Below are 26,044 nucleotides of genomic sequence, written 5' to 3' on the forward strand. Positions count from 1 at the left end.
CCGGAAGCCCTGCCACACTGCCTCACTCTCTTTGTTACTTAGCCATCTGCATGATGAATCAAGCTTGATTTGGATTATTCATTTTGTTTATTATTCTTTCAAAGTGCCTGGTACAGCTGTACATTGTTTAAAAAAAAAAAATCAATGCATTGTCTGCCTAACTGGAGCTTATACCAGTGACAAATTAAAGGTCTGACTCGATGCTTTTTATAAAGTAGGTTAGTAAGCATATGTGCACTAGGGAGTTGAAGCACACACAGTATGATTAAGAGCAGTTCTTGAGATATCCCATAAGCCAGAGACCTACAGTATTCATATAAAGCCACAGACTCACTTCCCAGAAGGCAAAATTAACCCTTAATTGCTATATCAGCAAGTTTATTAGAAGGTTTGCCTACCCTGCAAATTCTGTTGAATGCCCAATGGAGAGTGCTTTCACCATTTCAGATCCAGGATGTACGCATGTACGTCAAATGAAAGAGCACTTGCAGTACCTTGCCGTAACTGCGTATGTCAAGGTTTGCTGTCTATTCTGTTTTTTTTTTCAGATATGTTCTCTTTGTTTACATGCCCTATGGCAGTGTTTGTAATGTCATATGTGTTTTGAAGTCGGGAAGGAGAGATCGAATCATCAGGTGACTTATTATCCAATTGTGTTCCGTGCAAAAATCCCTATCTATCTGTGAAGACATTGAGAAGAGTTGGAGATACTGCAGCAAACAACCAACAATCTAAAGAATATACATATTATTTTATTTTATTCTTTTTTGAATTTTTGCTTGTTTACCTTTATTTCATATTGGTATTTGGAAGCGTATATCGATTCTGAGAACGGGAACGACGAAGAGTCTGAGTCGTGTTCGGAGGATTACGAAAGCAGTGACAGTACTTGGAAGTATATCTTACAGTGCTGTGACAAAATACTGTGAAGCCATAAATATTTGTGACCAAAATATTTGGCGAATCACACCCATAAAATCTATTTTGCTCCAGAATTGTTGCCAACCTGTTGTACGCAGTATGTATTGTTAGTGGAATTTGATTTTGTCCAAAAATGTTTCCTTTTTTTCATATGTGTTCATTTGTTGATACAAATTACATATGTATGTTTTATATTTTTTTTTATAAAAATTCCTTATACAATATATTGTGTGCGTAATTTTGTACATAAAACAATTAGTATTTCTGTTATGTATATAAAACGTTTATTTTACGGTGTGTACATTTTGCTAACTAATATATCTTGTTTGTTTTTGTTATTCATAATTCAAAATTGAATAATTTCAAAATCTGGTACCTGGAGTGCACATTCATTTTTGCATCTGGAGTTGAAGAGGTCCATGACTTTGAGGATAATCTTACTGTCTTTATTACAATGATTAATTCAGTAATCCAAATCGGGTATAAGAAAATCCCATTTTAAACCGGGCGAGCCAAATGAATTGACTTTCATCCACTGGTAAATATACATCTAATCAAGAGATAAACAGTGAAAACCCAAGTGCAATGGAACTGATACAGTTAATTAGCTCCCTTTCAAACTTCCACCTTTGGCTCTGATGGGACACACAGACTGGGTGTATAATTACCAGTCAATTCTCTGTGCCACTCATGCGAAGTGGAGATAGGAGCTCAGCTTTCAATTGTCTTTGTGTCATCCCCTCTGCAGAATAACTATTCTTCCCCAAGCTGGCTCTGCACACTCAGTCTGATAGAAATAATTACAGGTGGGGGAAAGTGAGGGCTTATTCTGATTGTGTAACTGACAGCACAACAGCTGGGCTCCCTCCTTCTTCTGGGATACATACCTGTATAAATTCACACAGGCAGAACTGGAAATACAGTCCATGTGTATATGAAGATTTAAACTCCCACAGGTGTCACTATTTTTTGTTTTAAATTTGTAAAATGACGTGAACCGAATGCACACAACACCCTAACAATAACGCAGAGTAAATGGTGGCACATACTTCAGCTTTGGATAGCCAAAATATTTGAAAACAAATGTGCTTGCAAATTAATATGCCCATAACACATCGAGGCATATGCTAATTTTCAAATCAAGCCACCGAGTCAGTCACAATTTAAATACAGTACTGTGTGTGCATATCAAGCTCTCACACATATATTAATGTAACCCTTAAACAAACATGATATTTCTAGGAGTTTGTGGAGAAATAAAAACAGATAAAGAAAAACAGAAGGAAGTGAGTGTAAAAAAAAAACAAGTAAAAAAAGAAAGAAAGGCCTAAAAGCTGTGCTTTTACTGAAGGGGCAACTTCACAACATCAAGAATATTAGACAATCTGTAACACATTCATGTGGCTTTGCAAAATATGCCCCGACTGCATCTTTCTAAATCTTATTACAACAGAAACAGATAGTGCCCAAGGTGGGTTGACAGAGCATGAGTAAAACAGGGTGTCTTTTAAAACCAAAGCAGCTACATTAAAAGAGCAGGAATGTATTTAAATCAAATAGAAAGGATTACTTTTGTAATTTGAAAACATAAGAGAGTAAATCTTTTTGTGTTACTTATATTAAAATTGCAAATTGCTTAAATCTCATGATACTTTACATTTCAATGCACTGCCCGAATGTTTGTCTGATTGTCTTGCCTGAGATCAAAATGTTGTCTATAACTACTGGTGCTAGACTTGGGCTGAACAATTAATGCAAGGATGTCTTGATAGGCACATGGTATGCCTTTGTTCAGATAATTTATTAGAATATTGATTTCATTTGATTGATATACTTTTATTATTCATGGCATTTAATTATGTTCCAAATATCCCATTGTCATTATTTTGCATAACAGTGATCATATCAATATGTTGTGTATGATAGTAATGATTACTTGCCAGAGCACTTCTGTAAACGAGATGCGACACTCAGAGTTATCACATAGTAACTCTAACTGACAGTTCGAGTTACTATGTGATACGCCCATTCTCGTACTATTTTTAAAGTATATTTAATTATTTCCTTAGGTTTCTTCATTTATTTATTTGTGTCATTTTCATAATGAAATGTACATGGACTATATTACCCACATACACAGATGTTCTCCATCCTATACAGGCTCCTAATGAGGCTGGAGGCGTGCACCTAACAGAATGATTCACATGAAACAGACTGGAGTGTATGGCCTTCTAGATTTCATTGCCAATCTGAGGATGAGTTACATGTAGGCCACATCATAATAACATTAACTTCTGTTTTATTTCTCAGCTCCATATGCAGCAACACACTAGCGTATGATCTGCACATTTAATTGCTTTGAAACGAGTTTCACGAGGAAGTACCCCACATGCATTATATCCTGGAGGTCCCCTGACAAGCAGGATGATTCGATAAGCGCATTTTAAAAGGGACAGGATTTTAACAATCAACTCTGGCTTCAAATATTTAGGATTGTGCGTCCTCTCAGGATGGTCTCTCACAGGGATTGTTTTGTTTAACTGATCAATGTCATGCAAACAATTCATGGGTCATGTGCTGTCACAGACCTGCTGATAATAACATGGGACTTTCTTTTTATAGCTCAAATGTTACCTAATGTATCTTAATTTGGTTGACCTAATTAAATAAAATACCTCCTTCCCACACCAATGCAGGCACGAGGCACAAGCCATTGTAGGAAAGCAATAACCGTAGACATGGTATTCTATTCCCTATGGTAATGGCACTAATACAGTTAGTTATCCACTTTCTAAATGTCCATTGTTATTGCTAATCCAATGCCTAAAGCTCTGATAGTACAGATTGGACAAATAGTAATGTATTTTTTGTTCTAATAGACAAATCACATGGGATACTCCAAGACTATTCTCTCATTAAGCTGGGCTTCTGTTTTCATAACAAATCGCATCGTAGTGGGGACTTCTCACACCTGAATGCAAGTGTGACACTTCACAGAAACACAATAAACAGTACTGTATACATTGACTGATTGACAGTGCCACACATTCTATAAAAGGTCAAAAGACAGAAACTCCAACAGGGATTTCAAAAACAACTTACCTATCATGGGAGACTCTATGAAACTCCAGGTGTTGGTCTGAGGGACATATGACTGCAAAACCCCTGCAGGTCTTCCTGCATCGTTCACCCCACCAAACACATAGATTTTGCCTCCACACACTGTGGCAGCTGCGGCGTGCACTGGCTTAGGGAGGGGTGACACAGTCTCCCATAGGTTGGTGATGGTATCATACCTGCAATAAAGGAATTATCATATGAAACTACAACCTGAAAATAAGCAATGCCTGAATTGCATAGTTCTGCAAGACCTAAAGCCTCAGTGCAAATCAATGGGGTGTCTAATTTAATATCCAGGGAAAGTACATAAAAGATGAATGAATATGTATGTGCTTTGCATTAAAAAAAAAAAAAAAAAAAAATCTGTCATCCTGCCACAGCAAAGTACAATTACATCCAAGCAAAACCCTGACTTGAAAATGATTCTTTTTCCACGGTTTATTAACTGTACATCTTTATGGTCAATAGCTTAATGAAATCAGATAAGGATTACCGTAAAACCAATTTAGTGCCGTGCTGCATACCCAACCTCCACCTCCACCTCAATTCAGAATTTTTAAAAAGGGCTGCTGTTGAGAAAGGAGGTGCTTTACACCTACCAGCTCCCTTTCAGATATGTGGTGGTTCGTGATAAGTGAGACCTCAGTAGAGGTATTCTGAAGCATCATTGATGCAATATTCATTCTATTATGCACACCATTTAGTAAGGAATGTTAACAGACGCAGTGTTCAAGCCAAACACATTTTTGTAATTAACTTCATAGTAGACCTTTTGCTACCCATAAGGCTTGCAATGTAGTTTTCACCTCTTGTCATACCTTACAACCCCCCCCCCCCCCTTTCTAGTTCACTTGCATGGTAAGTCTGTTCAGATAATTGTAATGCAAACAGCTAGACCCGAATAGACAGCGGATGTGTATAACACTATAAAGTTAAATGTACTGTACCCCCAACGTTTTTTGAACAAGTGCCTTACTATGCAAACTAATTTGAGCTGTATAAAGTTAAAAGGGTCAGCATATCACAAGCAACAGGACATCATCCTATTACTGCTACCGACACAGCAAAGACACAAGAGCTGTCAGGTCAGGCTTTTTCACCATTACTCAGATAGCTCCTGCATGTCATACAACTCAAGATGGGATTAGTGTCTGAAAACAAACCTGAAATCTGTAATCGCTGCTGATAATAAAGGCCAATGCTTTTAATGAAAGTTTGGAATGTATGGTGCACATCATTGCAAGACTTAATTTGAGAGGCATCTGTTTTCAAGTTTACTATTTAATTGTATGGCCCTGTAATTTACTGTACATTCTTTTCATCAGCAGTTCTCTTGTCCCGCTCCTCCACAGCTCTGTGGCTGTCACATGTGATGGCACAGAACCACTTCAAAAATAAGACTGGTTTCAGTGGTAAGCATTTTGGGCTTTGTGGGTGTTAAGAAAATTGTACTGAAATATTTAGTATACAATATATGGATAATATGTATTGGTATTAGAACTGTGCAATCCATTTTCTTTATTTTTTTTTTGCAGTGTGTCAGATTGAAGCTTAGCAAGAAAGGCACAAGAACAGGTGGTGTGAGAACAGAAAGAGGCAAAGCCAGGGTGGTGTTCCTATTCTGAATCTTGTCAAGAACAAAGATGATAATTAGATTTGCTTGCCATCTTGCAATGGCTTTGCTGATGCATTCTATGTGCAGTTACTATTACACTGTCAGTTTAATTCAGAAGGCAACACCAAAAAAAATGCATCTGAAGGAAAAAAAAAAAAAAATCACAAACCACATTGGAACAGTAGGTAGCCTGGTTATACACTTCTGTAATCAAACGTAGAACACAGGATTCCCCAGCAGGGGGTAGACCCTATATTCAGATCAGGGACTAATAGATCTGTTACAGCTGTAAGTATGGACTATCAACCAGAAAACAGAACAGTACATCATTTCAGTTTCAAAGAAGCATTATTGGATATCCACAGATTTTCAGCACACTTAGGCAATTGTGTTGTACTACCAAAATCGTTCGTATTACTGTCATTTCTAATTGGTCAAAAAGTTCCCACTTACACTCTCTTTATTCTGACAAGCACTGAGTAAATGTTTTTGAATTTGAAGAGTCACAATTCTTTGTCTAACAGCAAGCAGCAGAGTGGACCAGGAGCAAAGGTATAGTGAGGACAAAATAATAATGAAGCGTAATGAAATGGTGAAACGAATGACATGAGAAACATAATGTGTTAAATTAAATCGCTGATACTGAATTAAACACAATGTAACACTGTATGTTACAATGAGCTAATTACCTTGATTTACATCCTACTGGTGTTATCTGTAATTAACTGACAACTGCAAGTGCATCTACTCGGGCGTTCTTTAATTAAATCTAACAGGACTGGAAATAACTATTTTTTTTTTTTTTACTGAAATGTCAATAAACAAGGAATTTGGAGCAGCTGAATGTTTCATAGTTATGAATAATAAACAGGGAAGGCTCCTGTTACATGGCCCATTACATGTCTTTGCTGTTACATTATGCAGTTACACACACACACACCACTAGTCTAAAACGTCAGTTTCATTCTCAGCTGTTCTAAAATGAAACCCCTTGTCCCACTCCCAGTCTATTTACAACAATTTACAAATCTTCAATAACTCAAAATAACAGCACGGTTATACCGAGGAGTTGCAAAATACAATCATTTTAATACAGATAAAATGAAACACGGAGTGTCCACTAATGCATTTGAGCGTACAGGGGGAGACAGAACAACTGTATGACACAATTCCTTGATTTATGTCTAGCTGTGTGTTCAATGTGTTAATCTGCAAAGGTGAATTTTACTTAAAAGCAAGAATACAAAAATAAATAATCAATCAATTAATCAGTCAACTTTGATCACCAACACCATGTAGTAAATTCCACCCTGAAGGATTTTATTTCTCTCTCTCTCTTTTTTTTATTTTTTTTTTTAATAAATACCCTAAATAACTTGTGGCTATGGACTGGGCCGCTAGGGAACACCAGATAAATTGGTTTTCTGAAAAGCTGTCCCTGGACATTAAAGCTGAACTGGGCTAGCACAGCTAAGGATAATACGCCCTTGACAAATTTAAAAGTACATAACCTAAAAACCTCACAAACATGTTCCAGGAGCCACGGGCCCAATTAAAAAAAAAACTACGAACATGTTGCACACTGTATGAGGCACTCCATATATGTCAGTTATTATTTAAAAACTTCTAATTTATACTACTTACAAACACAAAGTGAAAACATGCTTGTTACTGTACTACTGTGCAGTGTTTGAATTTTGTTACAATGGCTAATGAATATTGGACGAATGTCTTAAGAAATTCGGTATTAGTACTGTGTAAATGTAAGAGATGTAGTGAGTAAATGAAAGAACTTTTTTTTTTCTCCTGCAACTGCAAGGAGTCACAATCAGCATTGTAAGCATGAAACACAGAAAGATGAATAAAAACTGCAGAAATAAGAAACGGGGGAAAATGGTTGAAAAGGTCAGCCACGCCAGCAGCCATGGAATGAGGAAGCTTTGAGGTTAAAAAAATTAATAATAATAATAATTGCCTTGTGAATGACAAAAGCATGAAAAACATGTTCCAATATGGATCAAGAGACACTTTACATAATTAAGAATGGGTAAGAAATATGTAACATCACAAATTAATTATATAACCATGTGACAGACTCTACAATAGAACCAGTGCAGCTAATTAAAATCAAGCGTTATGTCACTCATAATTGAAAACAAATACTAAGTGTTCTACGTGTGGTAGGATGTGTGTCTGGTGAGTGGAGTACAAGACACAGACATCGGAAAAGCGATAAATCAATAAGCAGATGAGACACAAAACTGAGTTTCTGTCTGCTATCCCCCAACAGTTCTTAAAGCCTGGCTTCTGACAAAGCCTCTTTGGATGCGAGCATGCATGCAACGAAAGCTTCCCAAATAAAAATGGTGCAATGGATATTTCTGAAGTGAACCGTTTACTGTACCTTTCTACATGATCAAGGTTTCCAGCCACACCCAGTCCCCCGATGGTGTAGAGCTTCCCATCATACACCAGGCTGTTGTGTCGGCAGCGGGGGACTGTCATCCGAGACACGAGGTTCCAGTTATCGAGTAGCGACATGTAGCACCAGACATCCGAGACCGTGACACCAGACTCCATTCCACCTGCAGCAGAGAGAGACAGCACAGAAATAAGCAACAAAGACAGCAGATCTCCTATAAAAAGCCTGTCATGCATTTTGTGACAAATATGGATTATTTTTCTCAATACGGCAGGTCAATGTTAAGGTCTCTGATATATTTAGCGTACAGCCTTTGTATAGAACTTTTCTAGGCGCCTCAAATGGTCTCTGAGATAGAGGTGACAGTGTGAAGACAGGTCAAAGTGAAGGATTACTGTAAGTGTTTCCATAACTAAACAAATGAAGTGGTTATCTGAAATGTTTTATGAGATAACAGGAGTGGAAGTGTAATTGGTGCTCTCTCTGTTGGGTACTATTCAAACTGTTTACAATCCTAGCGCCTAAACTTGGTTAGTGACAGTTTCGTTCTTACCATCATCTGTGTCTATCTTTAGTTGGCAATAAGCACCTTGGTGCTCCACAGACACTGGAACATATATTAACATATAAAACAAATAAAATAAAAACGTTCCACCACTGGCACCCTCAACCACACCCCAAATGATTAATGATCTTCAAAGCAATGAAGCAAAGAGGATTTCAAGTGCATGAGTGAAATAAAAGACACTGTGGCCTGGTTTACCTGACAGATAGACATTGTCCCCAGCGGAGATGACACTGAAGAACTCGCGATCATAGAAGGGCAGGCTGGCCAACGGGTACCACTTGTTATTCTGTGGATTGAAACATGTGACGGCGGTCAGGGCTCGCTGGTTCATTCCAATGATCTGCCGGCCTCCAACCAGGACGATCACTTCTGCAACACCTGCACAATAAGAGCGTGGGAAGAAAGCTTTAATTAACCAATTCCTCTGATAGAACTAACAGCAAATATAATAATAATTGTTCCTTTTAGTGGCGCACATCTTTTGGGTAAGGGTTCTATCATTTTTTTTTCTTTCACAAAGTAAATCATAGATCGTTGAAACAAGCCAAATGCAAATAAATACATCCCGAGCCATAAAGTCAACAGATACAGTAATACTTCATCTATCTAAAGTAGTATTGCACTTTTTACAAAGTAAAACATTTAAATTGTATGTATTCAGATTCACTATTGAGAAGAAAAAATATGTCATTAAACTCATCACAATAATCCATAATACAATCTCAACCAGCATGCCAGGTAATCTGCGTACTTGGTGTTTTACACATTGAAAAAATATGAATTATGTATGATATAAAAAATATAATGAGTAAAGAATATGCATAGCTCATTCGCCTTACTGGGAACTGACAAAAACATGTGACCAAAAAGTCTGGGTTTTCAATACAATTTTTTTTCTTTAAAGGGTATGGTTGAATCTGTTTGTGTCTGGTAAATAAGCGAATTCCAAGGATTTCTCAGTACCGTCTTACTCCCCCTCAACCTAATCTACCAATTTACCTACCAATTTATAAACTGAATTTTTGGAAGGTAAATCTATATAATAAATATAGATTTATGTTGCTATAGCAAGGCAAATAAATAATCGTTTCTTTATTTGCATTAGTGCAGTATCGGTACAGTGTATGTCGAATTGGAAAGGGAGAGAGACAGAGAAAGGAAGATTTACAAAAAACAACTATAACAGTAGTAGTAGTGGAAAGACTCGTGAATGCAGTAGAGAACTACAAACCTAGAGTGGCAGCTTCCTGGACTATAATATTCTGAACATTAAGCCAAGACTAAAAGGCTGCGAAATATACATTGTTGGATTTTTTTTTTTTTTTTTTTTCAGGTGGAAAATAAGGAAAGCGATACGTAAATTACAGTATTGATTGAAAGTACTCCTGATAAGAAAAGGTAATGTTGCATTTTACTCACTCAAAATACATTTCATTCACAAACTGTCTAAACTGAAGAGTAAATTACTGAATCACCCAAAACCTTACCTGGAGAGCTGGTCTCAATCATCCACATTTCATTAATTCTCATTTGACCATCATGTATTGTTTCTGTCCCCAAGTTGCAGTAACCAAGTAACATAGCCACCATGTTTACTGCTACCTTAAACGTTTTAGTTAAAGATACTATACAGTTAATGTAACCTTGCATTAACTAGGGTCTCCAACCACGATTTTCACAGGATACAAAGTTTAAAAAAAACAAAACAAAAAAAATTCTCAAATAACCTGAGAAATTTCTCAAATAACGTCAGGCATTTTGAATGATTATGCAACCTCGGTCTGTCCCAAATATTCTAAGAGGTATTCAGATTTTTTTATTTAAATTATTCCACTTTGTATCAAAAAGCACACAGCTCTAACCAGATGAACCCTGATTATGATGCCCAGCAGGGCTCTTAAATTACATTAGGACACTCCAGGACTTCAGACAAAACATTGTATTTCGGCAGTGAAACAATAAACACAATGAATAATGTAGTCACAGCAGCCAATGGTATGTAAGGTTTATTTTGTAATGTGAAAGGCAAGTGATAATTATTTCAGAAAAAAAACTAAAGCAAAATAATAATGAAAAAAAAAAACACTTCACCTCACAGGACAAAACTTTGCAGAAAATGTTAACGTTTAATGGGCTGCAAAATAATCAAAAAATTGACTTTTTATATAGTGCTGGGACAAATATCTGAATATTCAAATACAAATATTTATCTTTACAAATATATTTGCACACTTTACATGTGCTCTTAAAGGTTTAAATGTCCTTATATGTGTCTATGATCCCTTTATTTTTACTATGCACCAAAATGTCAGCTAGGTTTGGAAATATTTCAATCTTCTTTTCTCTAAAATAAACATATATGTTCCATAAAATCAGAAGATTTATGCAGCTTTCTTTCTGGCTGCTCGTTCTCATGCACACACAAGATGGTGAATCTGGTTCCATGGTTTCCACCATACATATGCAATTAATTTCAACTTTATGGTCTTAAAAAGCAGGGTAGCAGCAGTTATACCATTTCTATTGACCAGAGAGACTTTATTGATCAGATACTTTATGCCTACTCAGTTTCTGCATAGGGTGCCAATCATTCACCAAGTGATGAAATGTTCTCTCATCTACTGTGTGAGCTGGGAACCGAGTGCTGTTGCAAGTCACACCTTTAGCAGCCTGTTGTGTTGTGTAGCATTTTTACATCTCTCCCTAACAAGTTGACACCTTCATCACATAATTATACTGCATGGATGGTTAAGAGATTTTTTCTGTTCTTTCTTATCCCATTATACTCACTGTGGCATCAGCAAAACACCACTATCTGACAGAACCCCCAAAGAAAAAAGCAGCATGATATGCTGACATTCGCTATACTCCCTTCTCCCAACCTGCCTCCCCACACACACCATCACGAGCCAGCATGACCGAGATCACGAAATCCTACTGCATTCCATAGCATGAGATTAACTCCTCTTCTGGGAATCAAGCTCATGACACTATATTGTAAAGAGTCAACACAATAAGACCCAGCGCATTAGTGCATCGCGACGCTGTGCCAGCTCAGCCCTGGCACTCTGTCTCTACGGCATCACCATTGAGGCATCGCCGATGCCTGAGCTAATCAGATTTGGATTGTACTTAACAGTGCACTTAAAACGTTTTTAAGGTTTGAGAATGGGCATGTAGGGGGGTAAATCTGGTGCAGTGAACTGTATGTAGTTTGTGAATGGTACAGCAGGGATGCAGACAATTCAAGGATACATAGAAGAGATTCAGCATATAGGAAGTCCATGACCACACAGAAAGACTCAGTACTAATAATGAAGCCAAGAGATGTTAAGGAGCAAGAACAACATGGCGGCAGAGATGGTCCTGTTTGACCAGCCTGTAACTTATCTGGTTCACTACTTTGGGTTTGAAGCAATTATCCATGAGTATAGACATCAATTAGTATAGCTTTATGGGGATGTCATAGCAAGTTTTTTATGCCTCTGTGACTGACGGCCTCTGTGTGTTCTGTTTTTATGGCTGACTTTCCCTTTTATTGCATTTATTTTCACTTGAGAGTGATCCACACAGCTGCTCCCCGTTGCGCAGGCCACTGTATTACTGCACCTCTCTCGATTATCAGGTTGAAGCAAGCCTTGATGTTCATCTCTTTTGATGTGCTGTGCTTCTTTGCATTTCCAAGAGGTTCTCCAAGAGGTATTTCCTTCTAACAAAACAGTCAAGATTCGGTTTGATACCTCAGTATCAGTGTGTTTCTGTCCTCTGGGTTGCCAGATTTGTGTTCTGCCTGATTCCTCAAACAATATTGTAAAAAAATCCTGGGCTTAAAGTTTTCCAACCAGCTTTTAAAAGTTTTTTTTTTTTTTTAAATCTAAATTATAGTGTACACTAAATGGTCAATTGGATCTTTAAGACTGCAATTAAAGTGCGACAGACTGTGTACGCGTGTGCTGCACTAACATATTCCATAATTTTCACAGGGATATAATTGGATGGCAACATGATTTCAAAGAAAGGACTTTAGTTATATGAATTTATTTTTGTAGCAAAACTTGGAAACTTGAAATTGTTAGCCTTACAAGCTGCATGTTTTTTATTTGACATGACTTATAATTTGTTACAAAGAGTATGTTTTACTATCAATTTTGAATATATTTTCAACCAGTAACATTGAGCGACAAACTTTACAAAAAAAAAAACCTGTAAAATGTTTTAAATATGTCTATATATATATATATATATATATATATATATATATATATATATTAGACACACACACACACACACACCTAGTACATTGCCAGTGTGTTTAATCCTGCTGGGAAAGGTTACACCTAAAAATGGTGCTTCTGTGTGTTACTAAGTAATCTATGAGAGGCCCTGAACCTCCAGGTTCCAAGAAATTGAATTCGGTTTGGTGAAAGGTGGTCTCCTACCTGCTGACAGCCGAGGTCTAGTCCTTGGTGTCTGCATCTCCTGCCGAGCATGTGGCAGCATGTGATAGCGCTTCGCTTCGTTGACCAGGTCCCGACAGGCCTCTGAAGACTTTATCAACTCCTCGTTGTCAACAATGTTTAACAGGTAACTGGGGTGGATGAAGGGCAAACGCACCACGGCCAGCAACTCAGACGCGTGCTGGAAAAGAAGAGGCAGACACACAAGTGTTACCACCGGGGAAGCCATGACCAACCTTGTCTAAGAGATCCCTTCACTGATGTGCCCCTCTGAGAAGGGTCTGTTACAGCGAAACATATGGACAATGTGCCGACGTGCCATTTATAAATGTCAGCTTGCTCCGGAGGGGTTACTTGTACTTGTCCGTTATGTTTTGTTTCACTGCATATCTGAGATTACTGGGGGGAGAATAAAAATGTCACAAAACCCTGGGAGCTTGACATTTTCTAAAGCTACCGATTTTACACTGCATTGGTAATGCTGTGAAAGATAAATTAGAATTAATTTCCCACGCTTAAGATTTAAAAAAAAAAAATACAATGCATGGAGACTTGAGTGGACACAGTTAAGGAAGTAGACAACCTACTTATTATTAAACCATTAAAACTGTATTGCTTGACATTTTGCTTTGAGTAAAGGCCATCAGAAACTGCAGTCCCTGGCTGCTTTGCAGAGATGTCAAAAATATTGTTTGCTGTGCAACTTATAAAATGTTTGTGATCCAGCTAAATCAATAGTTACTTATATTAAGGATAAAGGGTTCAACTTAATTATTAATGGTCCTCTATAAGGTTAGACACCACGCTATCAACATCAATTATTCATAATCTTTAAAACAGATGTGACTATTGCCTCATTAAGCCATTTATCCCCAAACTTGCTTTTATATTTTACACCTAAATAATTACGTTAAAATGGAGTCCTAGGCCAATTAAATTGTTGGTTTTATTCAACCAACTGTCTAATCAAAAAAATATAGGAGGAAAATGTCTACTGCAGAAACAGTCAGACCCTTTTGAGTTTTTCCTTGGCTCTTACATATTGAACCCCTTTTCAAAACCTGGAAATCTTTTTGTTGTTGTATGACTGATTTTATGCTGCAATATGAAAATATCAATTGAAGGGACAATTCTAACAATAATCTAATAGATGTGGAGCGAAACTGGTATTGCACACTACTGAGAGAGAAACAAGGTATATTCCCAATTGATTTTCTTGCAGCATGTTTCTGGCTACATTCTAGCCTGGGTCAGAGAGCAATAGGTTACAGCACTAATCTTTATTGACAGCTTGTTTTCCTAGTCATAACTCATTCCACAGTGCCATTTCTCATGATTCTTACATGCAGGGAGTAAGGCAGTTGGTGTTAATAATCTTCCTATTGATCATTTCCCAGAACTAATCAATCAGGGCTTTAAATTCCAGAAAATAATAAATAAATATTATTTATTAATTTTTGTTGAACTAAACATTTGAACGCTTTATATGTGTTTGTGTACCATATAAGAAATCTTTTGAGATATTAAAAAAAAAAAAAAAAAAAAAAAAAAAAAAAAAAACAATTAACCACATGCTTTTACAGTAATTGTACTGTAAATCATTCCTGTGATTGATTGTTAGGTTTATGTCTGATGTAACCCCCCTACTGGGGGATGCAACAATTTATAAATAACAATGACTCTGTTTGTAAGCTTTGGTTATAGATTAAATGATTGACAGAATTAACTAGTCTGGATCCTTTTGAGAATATGAACACTTTTTTTTTAGTAACCTGGTAAGTTATGGTAAACACAAGAACTGGTGCCGACACAGTATGACCACCAACACTTTTGGGGGACCCCCTTTACACTTTATTGGCCAACAGAAGGTAGAGTAAAGGAAGCAGTTGAGGTATAAGAAATGTACTGAATGAAAAGTTGCATAGCAGAGATCATTACTAACACCACTGGAAAGTTATTAAGAGAGGGGCTGCAGAAGCTTCCAGTCACATAGAAACCCATTTGTGGCTGCATGCAAGATACACTGTATCCATTTTTAGTAAGCATTTGTCCATCTGCCTCCTACAAATCTCCAAATAAGTGACAGGAAATGTCCTAACTACAGTATAAGACAGAGGGTGCCCAGGAAACAAGGTCAGAATTTGGCTACACACTGTACAAATGTTCCCAACAAGATTACTTTCAGTGGCGTTCAGAATCTAACAAACATTTTAAACTTAAGATGTGTCGCTTCCATCTCCAGAAATGTTAATATCAACCAAATGGTTATTTTCTTCTATCTAAAGACCCTTCCCAAAGCTATGCACAGTACATCCCAAAGCTATGCACAGTACATCCCAAAGCTATGCACAGTACATCCCAAAGCTATGCACAGTACATCCCAAAGCTATGCACAGTACATCCCAAAGCTATGCACAGTACATAACAAGAAACAGCCTCACCTGAACTCTGTTTACAGGATCTTTCTTAATCCATTTTATCACTGTTTCATACACCAGCTCCTCTGCTTTGGTGTTGAGGCTGTCATTTGACATGTAGCTGATGAAATCCTCCTTGGAGATACCGAGGATCTCCTCCTGGCTTGCGACTTCTGGAAAGTTCTGCAGGGCAAAGGCTTTGGCCATGTTGTGCAGTTCAGTGCACTGCATCGCCTCGGCCATGGCTAACACTCCAAGGCAGTTACTGGCAGTCAACTGTTTTTCTGAAAGAAAAGGAAGATAGCACATAGTTCTGTTGGAATACAGAAAGCAGAGCAGTATAGGCGTTCTATTAAGTGCTCCCTTGTTATTTCACAATAAGATAAATTCACAAATTCAGTTGATTCCATGGTTAGGTCATGTTGATAGTAAATTGTCCAAGTGCTACAGTGTACTTTACTGTGCAAGGACCCTTCACAAATTCACTGCATTCAATATTTCTATTTAAATTATAATTTATTGTGCAAGTCAGTTAGCAAAACAATGTGGGGGACACACACACACACACACACACACACACACACACAGTTCCACCACACACACACACACACACACACACACACACACACAGGTTCCAAGTTTGATTAGTGTGACATATTGCGATCCAATCTTAGTGAATGCAGCTGTTTTAGTGCAGACATCCCAGAACAAAGAGAGAGACATACCTAAGGCTACTGTTTAATTTTAAAAGACACCTCATCCGGTCTGGTTTGGCAACTTTGGTTCACAGAGCGTATGGAATGTCTGAAATCTATTAAGTTATGAAAACAGCATAACTGTGGTCACTAGTACGAAACCCAAACAGAAAGCTCAAATGATATTAGTTCTTTTCAGCATCTATCCGCATATTGTCAATCATTCTCTGAATACTGCCCAGAATAATATCACTTCACAATAATTACTTACCCAGATTTGTTCCCCTTATTGCTTAGGGTTATCTTAAGGATTCAAGGACAGCCCTGGTATTCCAATCATTCTAATCATCTTCCAGTACTTAACACATTAGGTTTGCAAGAAAAACAGCTGCTAGGTTTAGAATGTGTAACTAATTAAGGTTATAAGCATGCAGTAAGATCTTAGGCAACAACTTACAGCAAAACATTACTATTATTATTATGGGAAACAGTATATGGTTATTAAATAAATAAATAAATAAATGATAATGAATCCACAAATCTTTAAGATTATTAAAAACTTATTCATCACTGACATGTGCAACATGGATTATTTCAAGATGTATTAATCACTTTTAGTGCACCCTGTCATAAGCAGAAATCTTCACTCTATAATTTTTTAACATTAAAATAAGAATGTCAACTAGGTATATATTTTCTCATGATCCATTTTCATTTACTATTACTTTTTTTTTTTTTTTTACCAGTATTATTATTATATGCCATTATATGTACCAAACAAACAAAGCAAGAGAGGCTTTTTGATCCGAATCACTAACATACCTAAGAAAGACACACAAACTTTGCAGAAAGTATTGAACTGAAATTTGTTGGCTGCTTCCAGTAGAGTTTTGGCATTGGCCGAGTCTATGATCAGGGAGCCTGTGTAAACAAACTCCAGCAGAAGTTCCAGAACGTCAGCGTCTATGTTGGCCATGGTCAGCTCTAACTTCTCACCGTTCCGGCTCTCATGGGACGACCTATCAACAGCAGACACATGGTTAGAGGCAAATGCGCTCTCGCTGCAAAATTCTATTCAATATGCAACAGAGAAAAAAAAAAAATAATAATTGTCCTTCGTTTTATGGACTAAAATTGTATTATTTATTTAGACTGCATCTGAAAGAGAAGGTTCTCTAAAGCGCAACATATGAAATCCACTTATTGCTATTGTGCAGTGTCATGCAAAAAAAAACCAAAAAAAAAACCCAAAGGTTCCAAATAATAATGAATGAGCCAACATTAATGAAAGGAAAATGGGAATCGCTTTTTAAAAGGGGACACGGTACCTTTTTGAAGATCGTGAGCTCTCAAAGAGGAATATCAAGGTTTTCATGTCTACAGTTTTTAAATCTGGACATAAATACTTTGGCTGCTAGTAACACTGTGTGTTATATAATTTAATGTAATAATCAATACTGCCACTCAGTCAATTTAAAATGAATTTTGAAGAGGCTGAAGTCACACTTATTTCAAATGAATCAGTGATTAAAAAAAAAAAAAAACCTACAAATGCCCTAATGTGTGACATTTTTAGAACAAGCACAACAAGTCACCTGAAGACCAGCTGCCTCTAAAGCAGCATAACACATTACGGTAATACATGGTAGCCTTTGTTAATCATTTGTCTGTAAACAAATAATGATTTGATAAATATAAATATATTTTATAACCTGATGTGGTTATCTCGACTCTCCTCTTAGACTGAAATGATTTGGTATAGTAACTAGGTTTTCAAAAAGGAGTGTCCCCTTCTCAGCACACATTAGAAAGCCCTTAATGGTATTGCTTTGTAAACTGAATACAGACAGGATAGACAGACAGAATGGTTAGAGCAGAGAGGAGGGGAAGAGAATTAATTCTGCCACAGGAAGCCAGCAGCCATCCTTCAGGAGTTCCATGACTGTGGCCTGGGCTCTCTTAAACTGAGAGCGCCCTGAATAAAACACACCAGCTGCAAACATCACCATTGCCTGCATTTGAACCGAGACATTAGTTGTTTGCTAAGAATGATAAAGAAGGAACAGATATAGTACTGATGAAGGTGAGTTTCCTGTGGGTGTCTGTAAAAGCAAAAATGTTATGCCTGAAAAACAAACTTAGAGCTTATTATTAATGGTAACATTCGTAATTGTGATAACAAGAAAGGTAAGCCTGTGTTTAGTAAGTTAGCTCATTGAAGAATTACTATTCCCACTCAGGGTGAAACCAAGCAAACAGCAGCGATTAAATTGTTGGCTTTCATATATCTATATATATCTCTATAGCTCTATAGCTCTCTCTCTCTCTCTCTCTCTCTCTATATATATATATATATATATTCCCCATACACCACTGTTCTAATTTGACTGACAAAACAGGTAGAATCAAAAGATTCAGCCAAATTAATAATTAAACAAAACTACAAAAATGTACAAGACAATATCTCTTTTAAGGAGAATTGATAAGCACACTTCTCAAACCCATCTTAAAACATAAGGAATGCCTTTTGAATCCATGTGCAAAAAAGACAAAGTCCTGTTAATTTATCAAGTCCTATAGTTAGAGATGCTGGTTGGGTCCATTTCACCAGTTGAAATATGAATCTGATAATCTGTAGAAGCTTCCAATAATTAGCCCAAACCACTAGGCTGCCTAGAACATTAAAGAAAGGCCTGAAAGATATTGCTAAGGATACAAGGGGGTTATTTTGTAGTATATATACAAAGTAGTCAGACTACTGCAAAAGCGCAAGTAAAATGATGATTAAGTTTAGCTTAAATGTATACTTTTAAATCTGCATTCTATTAATATTCAATTTCATAAAAGTGAAATACAGTATAGTATATTATGTGTGCATTGTATGCTTGTGGCTATACCTGCTTTAAATCACTATGTGCCATATTTACAAACTATTCTAGCAAATGTCACTTATGAAAAAAGTATTCAAGTCTGATTGTGATGGGGAAGCATATTAGTGTTGCACAAGCTCACTTTACCTATGGGTTTCCTTGCAATCAGCCTTTTTGTTAATTTTAAGTGAACGTGGAAAATAATTATCTTGAGAGAAGCAACAATGAACTAAAGAAATATTACAGAACAGTGGTTGTGATTATATGAGGACATTATATGATAGACAATTATGGTTATAAAGTTTTATTTTAAATATTGACTGTCAGATGAAGAGCTATAATGTCCATACAATAAGTGGAACAGCATGTTTACATCCAGAGGGCAAAATTAAAGTACAAGATTCGATAGGGGTATACAAAATTAGGTTAAGGAATTTAGACAATAACATACATCTTTATTAATATATTGTGCCTTTCATAGTGGACCACCATCACAAAGCGCTTTACAAGATACGAGACTAAGGTGTGTGAACTATGCATCAGCTGCAGAGTCACTTACAACGTCTCACCTGAAAGATGGAGCATAAGGAGGTTAAGTGACTTGCTCAGGGTCACACAGTGAGTCTGTGGTGGAGCTGGGATTTGAACCGGGGACCTGCTGGTTACAAGCCCATTTCTTTAACCACTGGACCATTTTAACTCACGCATATGCTCAAATTCTTTTGCAAGAAATATAAAGAGCAACTAATTCTATTAAAAAAAAAAAAAAAAATACAAGAAAATAAAATGGGCAACTAACATTATCTTACTTGCTCTTATTCCTCAGAAGTATGGGTATACATGTTGTGAAATTATTAATATTGTTACAGCAGGATAATGCAAAACCAACATCTAGACAACTGTATGGGACAACTGAAAGCTGATCTTCAATCCCAGATACCTGCCATAGCCATACCGTAGGCAACGTACAGCAAAAGTGTCTTTATAGTAGTAAGGACCATCACCAACTGCCAGCAAAAACTTGAGCTGAAGAGTCAGAACAATAGCTACTCCAGCCTGTTACATGAAGCTATGGCTGGCAACTACAACTGAAAAGCAGCTTCTGAACTCAGATCAAAGTGTATTAAGAAATATTCAGAATAATTGCAGAAAAAAAAAAGTTAAGGAGAAGTTTAAAAAAAAATCTACTTGCTCTTAAAAAAAGCTACAGTAGTGAATGGCACACACTGGGATATAATTAAAGGGTAATGGAGTGTGTTTGGTGCCTCACTGGTATACACACATTTTTTCAATAAACAGACTGAATGGAACAAAATACAGATTGGGTATGGTTCTGGTTTCAATGAATGTTTCTTTGTATTTTGGCACAGTTGTGTAATGTTACCAAGTGCATGGCACAAACTGTAGCCCATGTGTTCATCTGTTTCCATCACAGAAACAGAAGTTGGAATTTTAAAACACTGGCATCATTGTACAGAGTAGAGTACCTATGATTTTATGTTAAACTGAAGAAAAAAAAACAAAGTTTCCTCCTGGATCATGTCAATACTAAATAGCATTTAGCAATTTCATGAGCCATTAAAGTAAAAATTGACTTGACCATGCATTGTAAGACATAAGTATACCTGAGCCTCAATGCTTTGGTAAAACATTCAGATTCAGGGGAATATAGCAATTGTATAATTTGAATTAGAACTATGTAAGATGTAATCAGGGTGATGCAAAGAACAGGGACCACCTGCACTACAGGCAATAGTCAGTTTGTTCAGGTGGCTGTTTCTACAGGTTTTACAGTTGTTTGGAGTCTAATATTTGAAAATCACATAGAAAAAAACATCAACACATTCTACTAAGTTAAAGGGTTAAATATGTAAAATGCAATATTTTGTCAGCCTAATTGCAAGGAGTAATTTAATCCCGAAACAAAAATGATTAAGACTGAATGACTAAGGATCTCATGAAAGAACTTAAGTACTTTAGCTTCCTGTATAATGTAATCTGTTTACAGCAGATGACAGTGAGCGACACACAAGTAGTAGGGGGTCCGAGACAATATTAGTAGCAAACCTCTGCTGGTTTATCAAGAGTACCCAGCAGCTGGATTATTCATGGAAATCGTTATCAAGTGCCCCTGGCACTGAAGAGGCTTGAGGTTTAAGACCTTGTGGGAGGCAAGCAGAAGAGTCAGCTGCACTAAATGTAGTTGTAGTTACACAGTGGTTCCAATCTATTACGTTTCCTTTACACTAGCTATTAAAACTCCTTGTACAGTAGCGTCAGACAATGACGGCTTTTGTAAATCAGACACGCCAGCCTGCTTTTGGAACTGCTGACTGCTCAACGAAGCATGAAGAACAAGAGATACAATATCCGTCTGCTGCGATATTTGTGCTGTTACCGGTGAATTTTTATTACAGGTTTGTTGAGACATGCCCAATTATATATATATATATATATATATATATATATATATATATATATATATATATATATAATACATATATATAATTTTCAATTTAAAAAGAAAAGTATTGTTTCTAAAAACTTTACCTTCAAAGTTAGTTTTTGTTTGGCCATGTGACAAAAACATTGGCATACTCTCAATCTTGCTGTGAACAGCAGAGCATAACTAAAAGCTAATTTACATTTAGCTTAGCGGGAGCAACTTTATGTTTATTGGGAGATAAGAGAAAAAAAGAAAGAAAATAGAAAATCTTTGCTTTTTTTAAGGCTAAATGATATATTTCCAGTGCTGGTTATATCTTAATTCTGATTTTAAAGCTAGAGGGAGTCTTTTACAAGTTAATGCAACTAACTCAATTCATCTGAGATCACTTGCTGAATTAACACTGCTGCTACTGACCAAGGAAAGAATTAAAACGGACCGCATTAGATCCAATACTAACATCGGAATCAGGTAATCTTTCTGTTAAAGGCAAGATCATAAATAGAATTAGTTTAAATACAATATTTTCTCTAACTGCCACTGGTGTTTGATTCTGAGACAGACAGTACCTGTATGACAGGGTCCTGTCTGAAGAGAACAGATGGCTTCTTCTCACTACTGTAATTAGCAATCTCATTTTTTTGCTTTGTTTTTCAGAGGCACAGTAAATGTAGCCTCTCTGAGCTACTCTGTCAGATCAAGATGACTAATCTTAACGGTTATAAGCTTATAAAAATAAAACAAAGAAACTGAGCTGATTATCGTGATGTGAGGTGAAACATCCTTGTCCTTGGACTGCTTACTTTAAATCACATTAGAAACAGTACACACAGACACATGGATCAAGGAAATGAATACAGCGCACAGATACACATATTCTTCAGCTATTTTGTTATTTTACTACTTTTTTTAATCAACATATTACTGCAAATTCTGAGTCTAAGTTTACCTGAATTTACTACTCCATTACGCCACTTACAAACGTAGCAGCAATGACTATTTAACACACCTGTAAAGAACTACGATTCTGTTATATGATGCTTCACGTTTCCAGAAAATGTTGACATGCTTACACAGGCTGTTATTTCTTCAGAATTAATTTATTTTCACTGTACATCATTTGAAAACAAAAGCATCAAGGACTGAAACTTGCAAGATGGCTCAAGAAGGTTCTCATTTAAACAGACTTTCACAGCAAGTGCAAGATTTTTTATATGACTTTTTTTCTTTTTTTTTTAATTGCAGCCTTTTCAATTGATCCTCATGCCTCCCACTGATTCCTGGAGGAATTGGTTGACAGACCCTAGCATGCAGGACAGAGTGAGGTTACAGGCCCCCAACATGCAGCAACCAATCTTGTTTGATCCACGCATGTAGGTGCACCTTTGGACGGCCAAGCATGATATTGCTGCAGGCCTGCAACACAGAGACTTTGCATTTATTCAATGTGAGCTCCTGATCCGCACTTACTATTGCTTGGCAGTTATACAGCACTTTTTTTTTTTTACTCACTCTAAATATATGCTCAACATCTGTAATCAGTTTCCAGGAGCCGACAGCTGGACTTAAACTACATAACACCAACACTTGGCCAAATATAGCAATGTGAATTATATAGCTCTCCCTGAGGACTGTAGGGCTAAACAGCTTATTAAGTCCATGTCAAGACAATTTATCACAGGAGCTGAAGAACTAGCAGTGATATCATGGAAGGAAACAATGGATTTTAATGTCAGTGCACTTGGTCTTTTCCAACTCACAGCAGCCAACAATGACTTCAACAGCTCTCTGAAATAACAACTTTGTCTTGATAAGTTAAAACCAATCTCAATCTTCTATTCGCTGAATATTTGATCAAAGGGAACATTTCCCTCCTGTTCTTCAGCATGTCAGATGTGTCTTCTACAGAACTAAGCTACTGGTGAATTTCACTTGACTCTTTTTCCTGTCATACATATTAACAATATAGGCCTGATTAGAAAACAAGGGACCAACATAACACAACTATTGTTCTTACCTGCTATTCCAAGGCAATAAAGACAAAGAATATTTGATTTGCTCCCCAACTTGGGAACAACCAGAAAAATGGAATAACTGATGCAATAAGATAAAACGAAATGTTCATGTATTTTGTCATCTGAGACAAGTGGCACAAGGAAGAACAAGATGGTGGGATACAAAAAAAACAAAAAAACACATACATTCCAGGCACCACAACTATTTGAATATGAGACACTAAGTGGGACACTTTTACTGATATAATTCAGAGTAGAATTGTGGTTTCAATAATAACAGGCTGCTATTTAATAATACCTTTTCATCTGACTACTTGCACTAATGATAAAGGCTTCATCACCGGGAAATTAACTGAACTCCCAACTGTTTTTCAAAAAGGAGAACCATTCTTAAACAAACAAACAAAAAAAAAACCAAAAGCAAAACAAACAAAAAAAAACTTCTTATATGACCAAATTGTAATTTGTTTTGGGATATTTTGATGTGAACATTTTTTGTTTTTAGAAAGGAAACAGCTCAGTAATATCTAACAGCTGTCTGTTACACAATATGAAAAGCAATTATAAAATATATGGTTTTCCACTTTACTGCCTCTAGCTCTGGCAGCCCAGCCTAAATCCCGAAGAAAGGTCTCAAGAAACATACATTACAGTTGGTTCAGCGGTTGCTGTGAATTGTGCTGAAAACCACTCAGCTTGTGTTCCTGTTCTAATTGACATCCTGTGGACAAAATGCATTTAGACACAGGTTAGTTTGGATACAGGCAGGCAAGTTGGGGAACATCTTTGAATTGTTGTCAATGCTCCAGTCCTGTTCAGAAATAGATTGCAAGGAAATTGGTCTTGCTGTGTTTCATAAACTGACAAACAAAAAAACAAAAACAAACTGAAAACAGAATAAGTGCATGCTACAGAATAAGGTTGTAAGGTTTTGTTTTCTATCTGTAGGCAGTACACGATATAAAGAAAATGTATGTGATCTAAAGGGTTTTTCTATGCTGTCGGGGGACTATGAACAAACAAAAAAAAAGACACATTCTCATTGTTATTTTAAAATGTAAGGGGGGGTGGAAGAGAAAAAAAAAAAAAAAAAAATAAAAAAACATAGGGAACTGCAAAGAATGAAAAGAGTTAAAACTAAACATTGAATAGTGTCCTAAAGAAACACAGCCAGGATGATCATATATGACCTGCACTGCTATGAATCTATTATTGCACATCAAAGTACAATAGCTACTTTTTGCATGTACTCTGTTCCAGTGTTAACACTTTTCCGTCTACTAGTTTTGATGTTAACCTGTGTAGCATTAACCTGCAACAGTAAGCTTTACAAAACAGACTGTTAAAGCAACTTCTGTGTTGGAACTTTAATCTGCCTTTATTACAACAGTTACAGGTAGGGGAAAGTGTTAAACATGGACAAGAAACATTTGCGCCTGGAAATTATATATATAATAAAATATATATATATAATATTATACCTACTATATATAACTATCCCTCTATATATATATCTATATATATACAATATACGAGTGCAAAAAATACGAAATCTATTCTCCTACGTGGATAGATAGGAATCCTATAGTAATACATCACAATGTGAAAAACATTTTCAAAATACGAGTATCTCAAGTCTCCTACTGTATGTACTGTACATAGATCCCCAGTCATGGAACATCTCTTCAGCAAGTACGGAAACCCGTTAACTTATTCTATGGAGATGAAAAGGTAAGACAAGGGTGGATTTGTTCCATTTAGAAATACATTCACTTGAGTTGTAGAAGGAATGGCTACTGGCTCTGTGACAGGAGACTCAGTCTTCACACACCTGCAAAAGAGGGGGGGGAGAAAGCGACACAAATGCGCCCTACAAAAGAACAGACCAGATCAACAGCTGGGAGGAAGGCAAACCTTTTAACCAGGTCCTTGAAATACAAACTGCAGGAAGCTAGAACATTTTGGTGGACTTCAAACTCTTTGCCTTCAACAATAATTTTCAGGTCTGTAAACTCTTTCGCTCTGCGCTGCTGGTTCAGCTCCTTCAACATTTCTGTAGAACAGAAAAGACAGACATTGCCACGTTCCGATCAAGATTATTTTTTTTTTTTAAATGAAAGATTAAAAAAAAAAGAAAAAACACACACCAACAATTGCATTATATCTTATTACATGACATAAACAGGCTCAGTATTTGATTAACATAGCATAAAAGAAAATAAAGTTTTGGACTAAATGCAAGCAATAAACAACAGAAACAAAACTGTAAATCGGCACGTTTCAAAATTAAAGCAAACAAATAAAATAAAATAATCCTAAAAGGTGGAAGAGGAGGGGGAAAAAAAAAAAAAAAAAAACTGAAAACACTGTGAAACCAGGAAAAAGAAGATACACACACACACACACACACACACACACACACACACACACACACAGTAAGATTAAGACTTAACAACATTCAATACTTTTGTTTAGACACTAAGTAACAGGGCATTTTT

At 36.5% G+C, this 26,044-nt stretch overlaps 1 protein-coding gene across 3 annotated transcripts in view; it reads right to left on the minus strand.

The window, feature by feature from the left end:
* LOC121317438 (kelch-like protein 29) overlaps positions 1-26,044 on the minus strand; it is a 147,202-nt gene that overhangs the window by 5,844 nt on the left and 115,314 nt on the right. For all 3 annotated transcript variants that reach the window (XM_041253372.1, XM_041253370.1, XM_041253371.1), the window contains 7 exons: positions 25,461-25,599; positions 17,038-17,234; positions 15,545-15,804; positions 13,086-13,284; positions 8,842-9,024; positions 8,061-8,241; positions 4,024-4,217 (listed from right to left, as the gene is read on the minus strand). In XM_041253372.1, the coding sequence (XP_041109306.1) occupies positions 4,024-4,217; positions 8,061-8,241; positions 8,842-9,024; positions 13,086-13,284; positions 15,545-15,804; positions 17,038-17,234; positions 25,461-25,599 (1,353 nt within the window). The remainder of the gene's footprint in view (positions 1-4,023; positions 4,218-8,060; positions 8,242-8,841; positions 9,025-13,085; positions 13,285-15,544; positions 15,805-17,037; positions 17,235-25,460; positions 25,600-26,044) is intronic.

This window comes from Polyodon spathula, chromosome 6, assembly GCF_017654505.1.
Source record: "Polyodon spathula isolate WHYD16114869_AA chromosome 6, ASM1765450v1, whole genome shotgun sequence".
Lineage (NCBI taxonomy): Eukaryota > Metazoa > Chordata > Actinopteri > Acipenseriformes > Polyodontidae > Polyodon > Polyodon spathula.